This window comes from Ciconia boyciana, chromosome 5 (assembly GCF_034638445.1).
Source record: "Ciconia boyciana chromosome 5, ASM3463844v1, whole genome shotgun sequence".
Lineage (NCBI taxonomy): Eukaryota > Metazoa > Chordata > Aves > Ciconiiformes > Ciconiidae > Ciconia > Ciconia boyciana.
In genome coordinates this window covers 51,573,431-51,588,921 of record NC_132938.1, presented here as the reverse complement: position 1 = coordinate 51,588,921, position 15,491 = coordinate 51,573,431, and the positions used below count along the sequence as shown (strand labels likewise).

At 42.7% G+C, this 15,491-nt stretch overlaps 1 protein-coding gene across 4 annotated transcripts in view; it reads left to right on the top strand.

The window, feature by feature from the left end:
• The window catches only part of FAM13A (family with sequence similarity 13 member A), a 134,389-nt gene that overhangs the window by 51,494 nt on the left and 67,404 nt on the right, over positions 1 to 15,491 (top strand). For all 4 annotated transcript variants that reach the window (XM_072861490.1, XM_072861489.1, XM_072861488.1 and 1 more), the window contains exon 6: positions 4,223 to 4,395. In XM_072861490.1, the coding sequence (XP_072717591.1) occupies positions 4,223 to 4,395 (173 nt within the window). The remainder of the gene's footprint in view (positions 1 to 4,222; positions 4,396 to 15,491) is intronic.

Sequence of the window (15,491 nt, the reverse complement as noted above, 5' to 3'; positions counted from 1 at the left end):
TCTTTGCAGCAAGGGTGCATTGCTGGCTCATGGTCAACTTGTTGTCCACCAAGACTCCCAGGTCCTTCTCTGCCAAGTTGCTTTCCAGCTGGGTAGCCCCCAGCATGTACTGGTTGTTCCCAGGTGCAGGAGTTTGCACTTCCCCTTGTTGAACTGCATGAGGTTCTTATCAGCCCATTTCTCCAGCCAGGTAACTACAAACTTCCTACAATACTTGGTACAGAGTCTAACAAGCTACAGCCTGTAGAAATGTGTTACAACACATTTTGCAATACCTTACTTTGTAAGGTATTGTTCTCTCAAACTTCATTGCATGAAACATATGCATGTGCACAACCACAGAAATCTGCCAAAAAATTTTCTCTTGAGAGCTCCACCCACCCAAAAAGGATTTAAGGTGCCTCTGTCCATAGTTCTTTAATCTGCTTTGTGAGGAATTCAAATTACAGAAGTCTTTGTCTACCCACGGGCACATCTTTATCTCAGTGGCACCCCAGTGAAGTGCTGCCATCACAATAGTTGTCCAGGTGGCTTTTTCACAGGGTCACTAAAAACTGTAGAATGAGTTAGTGAACATTGTTCCTTCCTATTCCTAATAAGGATTAAAGACACATTACTTAAATGAAAAAGTTTGTTTAACTTTTAATACATATGAGTTCAAGGAATACTTTTTTCTGCATGTATTTTCATACTGATGCAACTGAAAGCAGTTTTGCTCAGAAAGAAAGTAAATGTAAGTTTAATTCAGCTATAAGTTGCCATTACTTGTAGACTGTATTGCTAAAGAAATAACTACAATGCTATGATATTTTCCACAGCTATCAAAATACTAGCTTATAGATCATCTGGAACAGAGGATGGAGAACACTGGTTCCTTCCACTTCTTAATGATTTTGAAGTGCCCTAAAAATGCAGTGGTAATCCTGAATTTGAATCTGATCTTTCAAACAGAATTTTCCTGCAAAGCTTGTATGTGATTGGCATGCCTATTTTTTGGAAGTGCCTGCATCCAAGTGATCTTTTACTACCAGAAAACAAGAAGAACTGAAGACTGTACCAAAACCTTTTTTTTTTTTCTTTTAGAGCACCAGAATAATAAATAGGGTTTTTTATGGAATTCTCCAGTATAAGGAGCTTCTGTAAAGCAGTGTAAAGTTCATGAACAGTTTGCACAGAGGGAATCTGATATGTGCTGTTTGGCAGATGTTGCCTGTTTCCTAGCACTTCTTGTTGGGTAAGGCAGATTCTACAAATGCAGTACCTGGTAGCAAAATTATTTAGCTTTGTTAATTGCGTTCTTAAAATCAGGATGCAAATGGTATGGCAGGGGTGGAAAGGCTGGCTTCCTGCTGTTTTCCAGGCTTCAATCGCTGCTGGTGGATGTGGTACATCATAGAAGTTGCCTATTTTGCTTACACCCACATGTGCTTCTGTAAAGTACTAATAGGACTGTGTAGGAGCTGTTTTAGTTTAGAGGTTTGTGCCTATGTATAGTCACCATTTCTTGTTACTCTGGTGGAGAGCTTTTCTGGTGTGCATGGCATCAGCTCTAGCAGGTGGTGGTGAAGTAGCACTAAAAGGCCATGGTGAGAGATGTCCCTGTACAGGCACAACAGACAATGGTCACCTCCAGCTGCAGAAAAGCTAAATGAGTGACGGCAAGTTTTCAGTGGAGAAGAAAGGCTTAACAGCCATTCCAGCAGAATTCAGTGAGTTCTTGCCACCAGATCCCAGGCCCTGCTGCCTCCTGTTGTGATTCCCTCCTGTAATGCTGCCGATGTGTAGCTCCCTGCCTCCCCTTCTCCCCGCAGACGTGGTCTTCCCCTTTTAAATCACAGCACCACTGCCGTTTTGTAGCAGCTGAGAGCCACGGCCTGGTGTCCACATGCTGTGTTCCCGGTTCCTGTGGTGTCAACAGTCAGTGACCGCTGCAGGGAATGGGCTAACAGAGTATTGCTGGAAGCCAGCAGTGGTCCAAAGGTGAGATCTTGACTCCAGGCAAAATGCCCATTGACATCAGTGAAGGCAGGATCTCGCCAAGAGCATGCGGTCCAGAGGCTGAAACCAGGAAGCTCTCTCAGTGTATCTCTCTGGTTTCCCTTTGACTCTGATACACATATTATTTTTCAGTTTGTTCTCTTCAGAGCTCAGTAAGAAGCAGCTTTCTGTCCCATGAAACTTTTCAACACACACAAAGCATTAGAAGAAGACAACTGTGAACAAAACAAAGTATTACGAAACAGAGGTAAAACCAAGAATTTTACAAAAAATCTTCAGGTAAGCCAGGATGAAAAGGGTTCAGGAGTAATCCAGAAAGTCTGACTTACTGTCCAGAAGATTTATAGAAACTATAGCAGGCAGCAGAATTAATAAACAAATGGATAATTAGAGTCATTAGGAGGCACCAGCATTACTACTTAAGAGAAAAAATTGTCACAGAGGAGCCAGTGAGCATGTGAATAGGTATAGTCAATGTACTGCACTTGAATTTTCAAAAGGTTTTGATAGGGTTATCAAAGGTTTTTAAAGAAGCAAAGATGTTTTGTGATTAGAAAGAAAGACTTTTAATGGATTAATAACTAGAAACCAATAAAAATATATGGTTGGTTTATCAGTGGAGAGAGATTTCCTGTTAAGTCCCTCAAGGATCTTTGTTGGAATTTGTGCTATTCAACCACTTCAATGATGACCCAGAAAGAGACTGAATGTGCTGATAATAGAAAATTATTCAAGGTAGGAAGACCTAAAAGCTGGCTACAGGGACTTACAGAAGGCTCCTAATTTACTCGGTATTGGGTGAAAAAATGCTTAGTTGGATTTCCATCACTATATGCTAACTAATGTCCACAAAAAACCACAAATTATATAAATATGTATACTCATGAGCTCTAAATTAGCTGTTGTTTTCAGAAAAGAGATCTTGATTCTGCAGAAACACCGCAAAGCTGTCAGCTCAGTAAGCAATCATGAAAGCAAATAAAAAGTTGGATTTTGGTAAGAAGCCACCACTAAATCTGCCTACATACATAATATGCTGCCTGCAGTTCTGGCTACATTTCAAAAAGGACTTAGTAGAAGGTGAAAAGGTGTAGAGAAAAGCAACAAAAAGGATCAAATGCATCAGAATGACTTCTGTAAAATGAGAGACTATATAAACTGGGATTTTTCTGTCTGATTAGAGACTACTACTGGAACAGTATAAAGTCAAGAATGGTATGGGGAAGGTGGGTAAGGAACAACTATTTGCAAATTCTTATAATTCAAACACAAGGGAAAGATTATCTGTCACCATATCTAAAAGACAAGTACTTTTTTTTATTTAATTATTTTAATCAATGTGTTACAATGTTGTGAAACTCTCAGCCATAGGATCTTGCAAAGGCTAAAGATAGAAGCAAACACAAGAGAAAACTGAACGCAATCACAAAGGTTAGTTTCAGTGTTTGCTGTTAAACAGAGTGAACCAGGTGCAACCTCCAAGTCAAAAAAAGCCCTAAATCACAGACTGCTGAAAGCTGGGGCAGTGCATGAGGGGCAGACCTCCGAACTTGCTCTCCTCTGCTAAGTGTCCTTTATCTGCCACTGATACTGGACACCCGTCTGACGCAGCACTGTCTCTTGTTATGTTCTGTACGCTTATGCTGAAGGGTCAGAGCAAGAGCCCTGGCCTTCCTGTAGATGGGCTCAGTGATGCTTGGAAACTTTGTCTTGGATTTAGGGACCCCAGCTTCCAACTCTGTGTCCTGGCTGCCTTGGCAAAGAACACCAATCCAGAACGTTCACAGCCTGAGAAATTTCCTTCCCGGGCACGTGTTGACATCAATTGGCATTAAAAAGGATGGGAGGGGGGTTGAGAAGAGGTGTATAATTGCTTTTACCATCTGTTTCTCCAGTTGTGTCAAGAAGCAAATTCAATGGGAAGCTTTTTAGTCTGTCTTCTGTGATAAGTAAAATAAACAGAGTTATTTTCTGTACCTTCCTTTTTTTAATTTCACTCTTGCCCCTGTTCTTTCAATAGACACACCTTTATTTTTCTTTAAATAGTCTTTATCAAGCAGAATGTTTGATTTATATGGATTCTATATTATTATTTTGCACCTTGTCATATTCTTTGCTGTTTGTACACTGGTACGGAATGTCTTTCTGTTACAGATTATCTGAAAAGGCTGCTCTGCCCTCTCTTCCTTTCACGTTTTGTTTTTCTCTCTCTTTGCTTCTGTAGATGACGAAGTCCACAATGGAAGGATCCAGCCAAACATGCCTAGTGCCACAACCAGGTCTGTCAGATGGAATACCTCAGGTCAGCCTCCGATTAACAGATGGTGGTTCATGTTGGAAGGAGACGGATTTAACAGATGAAATCTCCTTCATTAACAGTGATGCATTTTTCTCCAGGTTAGTGCTCCTTTTTTGTCTTTGTGTTTGTTTGTTTGTTTGTTCTGTACCTGCACGTCCAGCTCTGAGCATTTTGAACGCTTTTTTTCCATTGATGCTTACAAAGTCAGAATGCTAGGGTGCAAGGCAAATTAATGTGTGTATCCCTGTTGAAGCCATACATTCCAACAGGTTCCTTACAAAGCCACCTGTGTGCTTTAGTTTGCCTTTCCATTATAAATTTTCAAGCATATGAAGGTGGCCTGCTTGGTGAAGGAGTGCAGCTGGACAGGACTGATCTAAGATCAGGCACTAGAAATTATGCTGAGCACAAGATGCAACTGAAACGTAAGGTGTCTTCTCTGAGTAATTAAGCGTATTTGATCTGCCCAGTTTAAGTCTCGACAGATGGCTGACTTTATTCCCATTCTCAATCCAAAAAGGAGGGGGCTTTTGAGGGGTTGTATCTTTCTGGCAGGAATGATGATGGTACTAGTGTTGTTCAGACAAGACAGAGAATAAAAGAGTATCTATGGAGTATCTATCTGAATTTATCTATGAGAGTCTGTCTGTCTAGAGCATCTATAAGAGTATCTTGAGTTTTGATTGCTGGCACTTTGTCAACAAGGTGGACAGATAATGGGCAATTTGGTTTCTTGTGAAGTCCTTCCCTGAACGTCAGACCCAGTATCTTTTTGTCGTTCTCAGGATATTGAATTAAGTCTGTCATTCCCTTTCTTCTTGTGTCTAGTGCAGCAGCTGAAGGATTCAGGTTACTGTGGGAAGTTGCTGTATGCTACTGAAATATGGGGTTGGCCTAATGTGGGAAATCGTGCTATTTACATGTCATGAAACACGACACCGCGGTGTCTCTGCATACCAAGGCAGAACAGAAAGCAGAGGCAGTGCTGCCAGACACGTAACTGAGTGACTTCACTGCGTAAGCAGGAGACGGGTGCTATTCCCAGCCCTAGCGCAGACAGACAGACAGCACTCAGCTTAGGAGACGAGTTAGCAAGTTATGCAGTAACACCAGATTTCGATTCATAATAATGGGGGGACGAGTTAGGAAATTATGCACTAACACCAGATTTTGAATCATAATGATGGTGGTGAAGCATAGATGTCAAATCCGGTTTCTAGCCCTTGCAGGCACATTTGCTGTTTAACTTCTAGCTGTGTCAGCTGTGTGGTTTACTGTCCCCAAGCCTGCCCAAAAAACTCCTGCAGCCAGAAGACATCAGGTTCATTTACACGTCTTCATTAATCCAGCTCCTTTTGACTGAGATGAGTTAGGAAACAATTACCGAAGCAGGTCAGCTGGCAAAACTGAGAAGGCAATACAGTTCTACCAGCTAGACAGGGCCAAGCTGGTGGGGCTGGGACAGAAGTTACAGCCTCTTGTGTTGGTATGCTGGAGCTTGGCAGAGAGTGTGCCCCTGCCCATACTCCATGTTGCGAGGTGTAAAGGGAAATCAAGTGCTCCAGAGTTGAAACAAAAGACTGCTGCGTCTTGTGTCTGGGAAGGTATGTGTGACTGACATACTTCATGAGATGCCCCAAAAAATTGTGATTCTTTTAGGAGAACATTCCCCAAAAGACATAATTATTTGCTGTAGGAATTCATACTTCCCGTCAATGTGTGATTCCTTAGAAGAGTACTGTTGAAGTATGGGACAGTTGGGCCAATCCTGGCACAGACGTTAAGCACCAAATGAGATGTGTTTGTAATTAGGCAGAAGCCTAATCTCCATGCTCAGGCCTTGAGATGAACGATGTCCGCATCTCTAACTTTATCTGGGAAATTAATAAGCTGTAGAAATTAATTCTCCTATAATCCCATTTTGTTCAAGAATGCCCTAGTTTTTTGTCCTGTATCACACTTCTGTACATATTTACCTAATTGGGTTGAGTATCTGCACTTCTGTTAGCTTCCACTACTTTTCTGTCAGTGATCTACCACTACTGCTGCTGCTGAAGGAGGAGTAGGTAGTGGTTGCTGTTTTCTACCCAGCTCCAGGATGGCAGGTTGTTGGGCAGGACGGGCTGGAGAGGAGGCCCTGGACCACCCCTAAGAGGAAGAGAGGAGAGAGGTCTCTAGCAGACCTATTACACTTGGGGGACAGCTGTCTGTGCCATAGTCAGAAACCCCGATTCCCTGGCATTAATGTAGTGCTCTGATCTATCAGGCGTGGTTTTAAACATGCTTTTGGCAGCCTTGTGTCACCCCTGTGTAATCTAAGCTCACAGTGAGGCATTACCTGGTATTATCTCAGTGCAAGGCTATATTAGGAGTTTTCACCTTTTTCAGCAGAAGGACTCTGGCATCTGACCTAGACTATAAAGTGCTTTGCAAACATGCTGCTATTCTTGTTGGGGGGGGTTGTGTCACAAGGTACTAACAGTTCTTAAATAAATTTTATCATTAATTATGTGTAATTATCAGATACGTTTTAGTGAAATGACTGTATCTGCTCAGCTATCACATGATCTTTGTTAGAAAAGAATAAAGGTTGTTCTTGGCAATGATAATCAGTTGCTGTTTCATGAAAACGCCTGTTTGTTCCCTTTCCATGCTCAGATGCCATGATATGGGTGGACTAGAAGAGGACTGCACAGAACGGTAGATGCAGAACTCCACCTTTAGCAGGCTCACAAGTGTAACAGTGAAGAAACCACACACACTAAGCCCGTAAGGCCCCCTCCAGCAAGGCTGTAATCTTTAATAAATTTTCAGTCAGTTTCATTTGACACTAGAGCAGAGGTCTTCAGGGAGAAAATTAGAGACTTCTGGTTGATTAGTAATTTTTGATACTATTTGAAATATCTCTCAGTATGTGTCTTCAGTTAACCTTAAAATGAAGATCCACGTATTAAGTAGCAGCTATAGTTGTGACTATGTCTTCCAGAATGGCTTATCAGTTTTTTAAATATTGAAAGACATGTTATGCCTCCTTACAGGTATGATATTCCTCATCGCAGGAATTTTTTGAAGGTGCTGTCATTTGAAATATGTGAAATAGCAGCTGCAGTCAAAACATATTGCAGAGCATAAAATCTGTATCATCTTCTGTTCACAACTGTTATCTTAAGAAAATGGTATTTGTAAAGTTGGTATGTTCTTTTTTCTGACCAAAATAGGTGGATTAACTATATGTACCCATAATCCCCACTAGCACATAATGTATGTGTTCTCTTGAAAATTGCCTCATTATTAAGGCTGTGTGCCAAAGGCAAACTGCTAATTATGCAGTAGCAGAAAAACATACCTGTAATGCAGTCTTTGAGTAAATCCCAAAACAGTGGAGAAAGAAAGAAAGGAAGGGGCAGGAGAGAAGAGACTGGTCCTCTGAAAGAAGGATGAAAGTCTGCAGGCAATATGTAGCCTGTTACATATTTCTGTGAGGTTTATCTCATTTTTGCAAGTGCTCCTGTGCAGAGCTTCAGAGCAGGGTAGCCAAACTTTTGGACCCTGGGAACCACACACATACTTTATCTTTACCTGGTTGAGAGCCACAAGACCCACACTGCAGACCTCAGGAGCCGAGGGAGAGGCAGCAGCTTTGGGACTAGGGTGTAGGCAGGAGGGAACGGGGCTCCCTCCTCTGGCCTTGCCAGACCCTTAGCGAGAGGGGGCTAGGGTGGGCTTGCAGTTCTGTGAAGCTCAGAGTCCCCATTTGGGTCCCTCTTTCTTTCTAATATGTAGAAGGAAAAAGTCTGCTCAAAGCTCTGGTTCAGGAGGGGCATACGTAACTGCACTAGGAAATGGAGTGATTTTGGATGTGCCTAGAGGTGCTAAAACTTAAGTGCTTCGAGTAACAGATTCAAATGGATTTTACTTCAGGGACAGGATATATTAAGATTTAAGTGGATACAAAGGTAGGAGGGACTCTTGCAAGCAATGCTCTTAGCCTTTCGTGCTAAACTTCATATACAAGCAAAGAAAAGGAGGGAGGCAGGAGGGAAAATGCTTCCTGCAGCCACAACGTGAGGCAGGGGATTGTTGATGGTGAGCAGCAATGCCTTTCCTGATGCTGGCTGAGAGGTGCATGCTGTCTGCAGACTTTTTTTGTCACCATCCTGGATCTTTTGCCCAGGAAAGGGCACTGAAATAGGCTTTGCTGTTGTATATGGCTGTTCTAGCACTTGCTGGAGCTGCATCTCTTTGCAGTCCTGGTACTGTATTGAAGGAGGATCCCTCAGTGGGAAGGCACCTTGCTGTTTGCGGTGATGTTAGGCTCTGTGCGTGTTCCCTAGGTGGAAATATCAATCAAAGGAGTGCAACTGGGTAGCCTTCCTTGCTAGTAGTGGTCAGGTGCTGGGGAATGGGTGCGTGTATGGCAGCCAGACTTGGTGAAAAACATTGTGCAGTTCCTGAGACCCAAAGCTTAGAGCAACCACAGCAGTCATTCAGTAAGCAAGCTGCCTTCTCCAGTACTTTCTAGCCATGTCTTTGTGTGCCAAAGATCATAAATTCCTGTTTGTGGCTGCAGTCACAGCTGCAATGAGATTTGCCAGCACAGATACCCTGTGCTGGCTTTCTAATATGTGCATGTTCTCAAAGAGAAGGTTTGTTTATATCAACCTTTTGTTCACAAAGATCCTTATATCTGGCCTATGTCCTGCAAATAAAGGGATCACATGCTGTACTAGCCTCCCTAAAATAAGGGGTGGGTTAATGTACCCTGCTGCACCCTCTTCTTAATGAGACTGCATGTTCTCGCTGTTAATTGTTGAGGTATGAAAACACATGTATTTGTACACTGAGAAGTTTGTGCTTACTAAAAACACTTTCCCTATTTGTTGGCTTCCTTTTAGCAGCTGCGGTTTAAAACCAAGGCAAGCCAAAGCTTACCATTATTCTCTGGCATGTGATAAGAACTTGGGTGCCTGTTGTTGCCAGAACAAATCAAACAGGGGGGCTGGTTATGTTTGCTTAGCTGACTATTTTTGTTTAGGTTTGGGGTTTTTTTGTTTTTGAAGTCTGTCATGCCAGTACATTCAGTCCCTATCCAAAGTAATAATTTGCCTTATCACTCAGGAGCCTTGCTGCCAGGTTTACATAAGGGATTGCAGCCAGGCAGCCGGCAGGGCTGCCCTCCGACAGCCGTGGATTCTTCGAGAAAACTGCTCAGGAAAGGAGCAAAGGTCTGGAATGAGGTCGGTGGGGAGGTGGTGAGGGCGGTTGCCTTCTGCATCGTTTGGCAGCAGTCTCTGGTGAGCCCTGCTCTGAGCCCTCAGAGAGGACTTTTTATGTAAGTTATTGTCGCTGTTTGTCACTTTCTCTCTTTAGGTTGTGTTGAGTTAGTTTTTCCAAGCTGACTCATTTAACTTTGAGAGTACATTTGTCTCCACCCTCCTATGCAATCAATTCCCTTCTTTCTTGCATTGTGAGATGCTGGCAGTAGGAACTGCCTTACATAATGAGTTGTTAAGAAAAGCATTCAGTTTTCTAAAAACACAGCCACGAAGACGTGTGATTTATGTGTCTCTCCAAGGTAGGTGACTGTGAATGGCGAGTCAGGGTGTGGTCTCAGTTCTTCCTGAGTTCTTCTCCCCTGTCTATAGCCAAGATGTAATGACAGTCACAGAAACATGTAATTATGTAGATTTTTTTTTTCCATGCAAGTCACCTGGGTGGATTTCAGTTTACTTTTCCAAGCATTTGCCCTCTCTCTTCCACCCTGTACAGGTTACTCCTTTAGATTAGCCTTTGTCCATTATATTATTCTAACCTTTCTATTTACCTCTAGCCATCTTATCTTTGCCTCTCTGTGCAAGATTTACTTGGTGACAAATTATGGCTTGTGGGATGGAGAACATTTTGAATCTGATGCTCTGACCTGTGCCACAGAAGTGGAGGTTCACCTTGGAAGCAACAAGAATCATAAATGAAACAAAGATCTGACAACTGTTAGATGTAGAAAGCAGCACTTTAATGCGTGCGTATGGAAACAAAAGTTCTCCTTTCAGTCCATGAGCCAAGTATATTAGCTTTTCCTGTTTCCTGGGACAGCATCCAGCAGCCTTAGAAACCAGAAAGGGACTACAGTAAGTTCACAGCAATTGAGTAACAAAGCTGAAAAAAACTGGCTCCCTTTCTGTATCTCAGGCATTGCCCTCTCAGCTAGAAGGATTCTTTGCTTTGTCATCTTGTTAATTTTTTTTGTATCTGCTTTTTCTGTGAGGAGAAAGTCTCTTCATCTCATGAGGCTGGTGGCTTTCTGATACCAATTGGGTCAGATAATAGTTTTTGCTGTAGGAAATAAGGTGCAAACATCTGTGACAATTTTGAAGTCATTTTCAAACAAAAGGATCGGTGACCTCTTATGGGAGAACACACAGTGGATAATAAGGAATTTAAGCCAGCCTTGGAAATCTTTGTGCTTTTAATATTTGTGTTTACAAAAACCAAGACACCCATCACTAACCTGTCTTACTAGCGACTAGGGAAGAGGCAGAGCCTCTGCACTGTGACTTGACTTATTTTTACTGCAGTAAGTGAGTAGTTCCCTCTCCTGTAGCTTCCTTAGCCTGTCTCCTGAAGTGCTTGGTGCATTGTTCAGCTGAGGAGGTTGAGCATAGCGTGTCTTGTTTCCGGTAGCTTTGCAGAGCAAGCAGTTTTCTACTACCTGAAGTTGTGAGGTGCTCCTTCCTGTGTGGCTTCCCAGAGGGGACCTGGGCCCGCGTCCTGCATGCAGTCCACAGGAAGATCAGCGGGCAGAGGTCACCAAGTTCTCAGCCAGGCTTCTTTGCTGCTGGAATTTCCCAGTTCAGCTGAAAGAACTGTGCATTTGGACGTTGTGTTCAGTACATGGCGGCGTAGGCCAATGGAGTTCAGTTGTGACTTCCTGTGACACACATGTATATTTTTAATCAAAATGGTCAGCTGGCTGTCTAATAAGAAAAGGCAGGGGAGGTGGCAGGGCAGGGTTGTCACTCACTATTCTTGTCACTTTGCTTGCATCTGTTTGTCTCTGAGCTGTTTCAGTGTTGTAAAATCCTCCTCTTTCATGGTCAGTGGCCATGAGAGATTTCCTCTCATTTTATCTGTTGTGAGGAATGTGATCCCAAGCTGACTGCTTATCTACAAATTGCACTTTCTCACATTGGCTCAGTGCCTTCCTCCTGGCCTGAGAGGGTTGCGGTTAGGAAGTGTGAAGATGGTTCTGTTTCTGTACCAAAGCTTTCCTTTTCATTCTGCACCTGCTGCAAGAAGTGTATTTGCACTAGGGATGACTGCAAAGAGAGGCCACTAGGTAATTGCAAAGAAATTACTAAAGGCCGCTTGGATGTTAATGACTTCCAGTCATTAAGGCTTTGACAGGACTCCTGGAAACAAGAGATTCCACCACCAATTCCTCAGGCCCTTTCACAGTCTCCAAGCTCTCTGCATTCAGAAAGTTTGAGTCATGCAGGGAGGGATTAATATCTAATAAAATAACATTTTTATTGTCCTGCATTATGATTAGGAACCACCTATCCACCGTGAAATGATTACTCTCTTGGGAGCACTGCTAACAGTGCACCACGTATTATAAAATTTATAGATGTTTCCTTCAAAACAAAACCACCCCAAAACCCCAGAAAGTGCCAAATTGCAAAAAAAATCAAGTGACCACCATTCTGAGAGGGCTACTGAGCATCACAGAAAATGAGTTTTCCTCTAAACTCTTGTTAGCTTTTGCTGGATTTATGCCCCTTGGGTAGAAAAACGTGGATTTTTCCCAGGACTGTGAAGGTGGGTTGGGAAGTTGCAAGCTTACAGACCTTTCTCTTGTTGTTCTGAATGTTCCTGATAAATAAACATAGGCTTATGCTTAACTTTCCCTTCAGTATCCACCTGTGCCACTCCTAACATTGCTCAGACTGGCCTGCAGCAGGACAGGAGTGTGTTTGCGCAGCCTGGACACGTACAGAGTGGTTAGACTCAAAGCTCGTGTTGGAAATGAGGGGCACAGCAGTGAGCTGCACTGGTTGAGCCCAGCATCATTCTGTCTGGCTGTGCGTAAACAGTAATTTGTGTTTCTTGATGTACGCACAGCTGGGTGCAGGAAAAAGCCCTGGGACCGGCCTGAGAGGGCTGTGCTCCGGTCAAATACAGTCAGGTTTTAATAGATCTGGTCAGAGCTGTCTTTTAGCCAGGATCTCCCTTGCTTCCATGGCAGATGCATCTTCCAGCTCTAGGCAGAGAGATGGAGTTACAGCTCACTCTTCTCTCAGTGCCTCCCAGCCGGAGTCGGTCTCTCCCGCCAATTCATCTTTTCCCACCACTTCTCCCGGGAGCCAGGCTGGCCGCTGGTGCACTTGTGCAAAGGGAGGACTCCTTTCAGTCACATCATTAGCTGGAGAAGAGGAGCTATTTCTAGAGGATTTTTCTGGAGGGTAACTGCCAGACTGCCTCCCTTGCCAACACAGACGGCAGTTTATCTTTCGGTGGAGTAAAAAGCCGCGTGCACCAAAAGTGAATGGTGTGCTCCTCTGCTGTGCTCAGCCCTTTCTGATATGGTTGTTATTTTCGTAAGGCTAAGGGTGAACTACAAGCATTTCACTTGAAGGTGCTTTAGAAAGCAGGAAACATGGTGGGAGCAGAGCATGGAGTTCAGAGGACAATAATTTTGTAGAGGATTGGAAGGATGTTTTTGGAAGGTGGGAAAGTGTGAAACCAGTGACATTTTTGGTAGGGAATATGAATAATGCAGGGAGTACCAAGGGCTCATTTTAAATTTTTTAGACTCTTTTTGCTGATAAATGAATGCTTTTTCTTCAGTGTTTTCTATGGCAAACATTTTCATTGGTCTGAAACAGCTGAATTTTTAAAGGGTTTTTGTACAGACTTATAAAAATAACAGTTTAGAGGAGTGGGAGAAATTTCATTAGACATTAATATTTAGGAATTTCATTAGATTAGCAGAGCTTTGGAAAAAGTCCGCTTTGAAAATAACTTGTGCCCGACCGGACTCCTGCTCGTTCGCTTGCTCTCCCATGCTCTGGCACTTGAACTAACTGGTGTAAATGAAGAACCTAGTGACCTGTTGCACAGCATGCTTTACCCCGTTCCCACAGCAGATTAGCTGGCACAACCATTCATTACTTGATGCTTTCCCAGAAAACCCTTTAGGAACCTACTCCCAGTCCTCCTCCTTCTGCAGGAGGGAGGCCAAGAAATAATTTCTGGGCTATCCCATGGGGCCAGAGTCCTTTGGAACAAGTTAAAGCGGCTGACAAGTGGGTGTGGCAGTGCTTGCAAAGGACACTGCTGCTTAATGAAGAGCAGCCAGAGCAGCTAATCCAGGTCTCCTGGGAGCTTGGGGTGTCTCTCTCGATGGGAAATGTGCTTGCATGCTTATCTGTTGGCTGAGATCAGGAACTCTGAGAACCTGAAGCTCTGAGAAGCTTTCAGCTTGGTGTTTACTTTTCTCCTGTCCCAGCAAGTTTAAGGAACAATTCTGGAATATGTTTCCTCCTTAATAGATTTTAACTAGCTTTGTTTAAAAGGTAATTTGGCCTCCAAGTTGCAGGAAGGAACAGAAGAGCTACAGTGCGAAAAAACAGTATATTCCCCATGGATATGCCAACAAAACTTGTATTTCTATGCCAGTGCAAAAAAAAAAGTGGGTAAAATGAAGTCAACTGAGAGCAACCTGCTTCTCTTTTGGACAAGAGGAGTATGAGTAAGAGAATTCTGCAGATTACATCTGGGCGGTTTGTATAAGACTTGGTGTTCCTGAACAGAGGCAACTGTAAGTTGCAAGAATGCTAAAAATTCACCATTGTCTTTGATGAATTGTGTCAGGAGTTAGTTATCCTCACCGTTTAAAAATGTCTCATTTCTAGTCATAATTTGTCTGTCTTTGACTCCCAGCCACTGGATCTTGTTCAGCTTGTGAGTACTAGGTCAAATATTAACATTTCCTGCGTGCATAGGCTGTTTTCTTTCAAAAGCACTGAATGTATGGGGTTTAGTTCTTGCATTCCCTTCATGGGTTGTCTCTGAGCACTCTTCAGTTTTTCACAACTTGCTTGAGAATGGGAATTCCTGAACTGATCAGAGTCTTCTGTAGCAACTGCCCCAGTAGGAAATACAGACATAATACAGCTTTTCCACGCAATATCCATGTTGATGCCTCCGAGGACAATGGTAATTTCTTTAGCCGCACAGTCACTCAGAGCTTGTATAGAAGTGCTGACCTGGCGTGACGTTGTATCCCCCAGTAGGACCCGTCATCTTGCATATAGTTCCCAGATTTGACTCTTATATGGCTGTGTGGAAACTTCTAATGCTTGCTTGCACACAACATACAAAAAGAACCACTGGTATTATTTTCCATTTTCTTTCAGATAATTGATGAAAGCATTAAGTGATACAGGGCTGAGTACCTGCCTTGGAAAGTCACTGTTAGTGTTTACTCCCTTTCTGAGGATTCCCCTTTCACTAAATTATGTTTTTGACATCGTAGTTGCTCTTTCTTCCTGTTTGTGCTCTTTTGGACAGGGCCTATTTAATTGTCTGTCTGCTTTGTTTGGACATGAAGGGCTACAGTTTCCAAATACGGTTTCTATTTACATGTGACTTGCTTATTTCATGTGTGTACACAAATCTTCTGGCCTGGGGGAGATTTTCCAGGGTATTTATCATTTGTAATTGCAGATTTTTAAATGCACAGATACTCTAAAGAGAAAAATACATGTATCAATGCATGTATGTGTACATAAATAATGGCATTTTAAATTTTGTATTGGTGGTATTTTGAAAAGTACATTCTTTAATTTTCAGTCTGATGATATCTTTGTTTTGCATTTCATGTTTCTGCCAGGGGGAAATTATTGCATAACTTAGTAGACACTGTGGGAATACATTGATGGTATTGAGCAGAACTCCAGCATCTTAAAAACCCTCAGATTTTATCAGACCAGGCAAGATTTTTTTTTTCTTTTTAAAAAAATGGTATCTAATTTGTGTATGGCAGTGGGGCAAGGGATAACTGCTTTTCAGGAGGCAGGCACAGCCCCGTCCTCCTAAAATCCATTGTCTAGATCACTTATCTCTCGTATCCTCTGGTGCTGTTCACAGATCCTCTTCTCTTGTTGCTTTATACACTGAGAAAATTACTTGG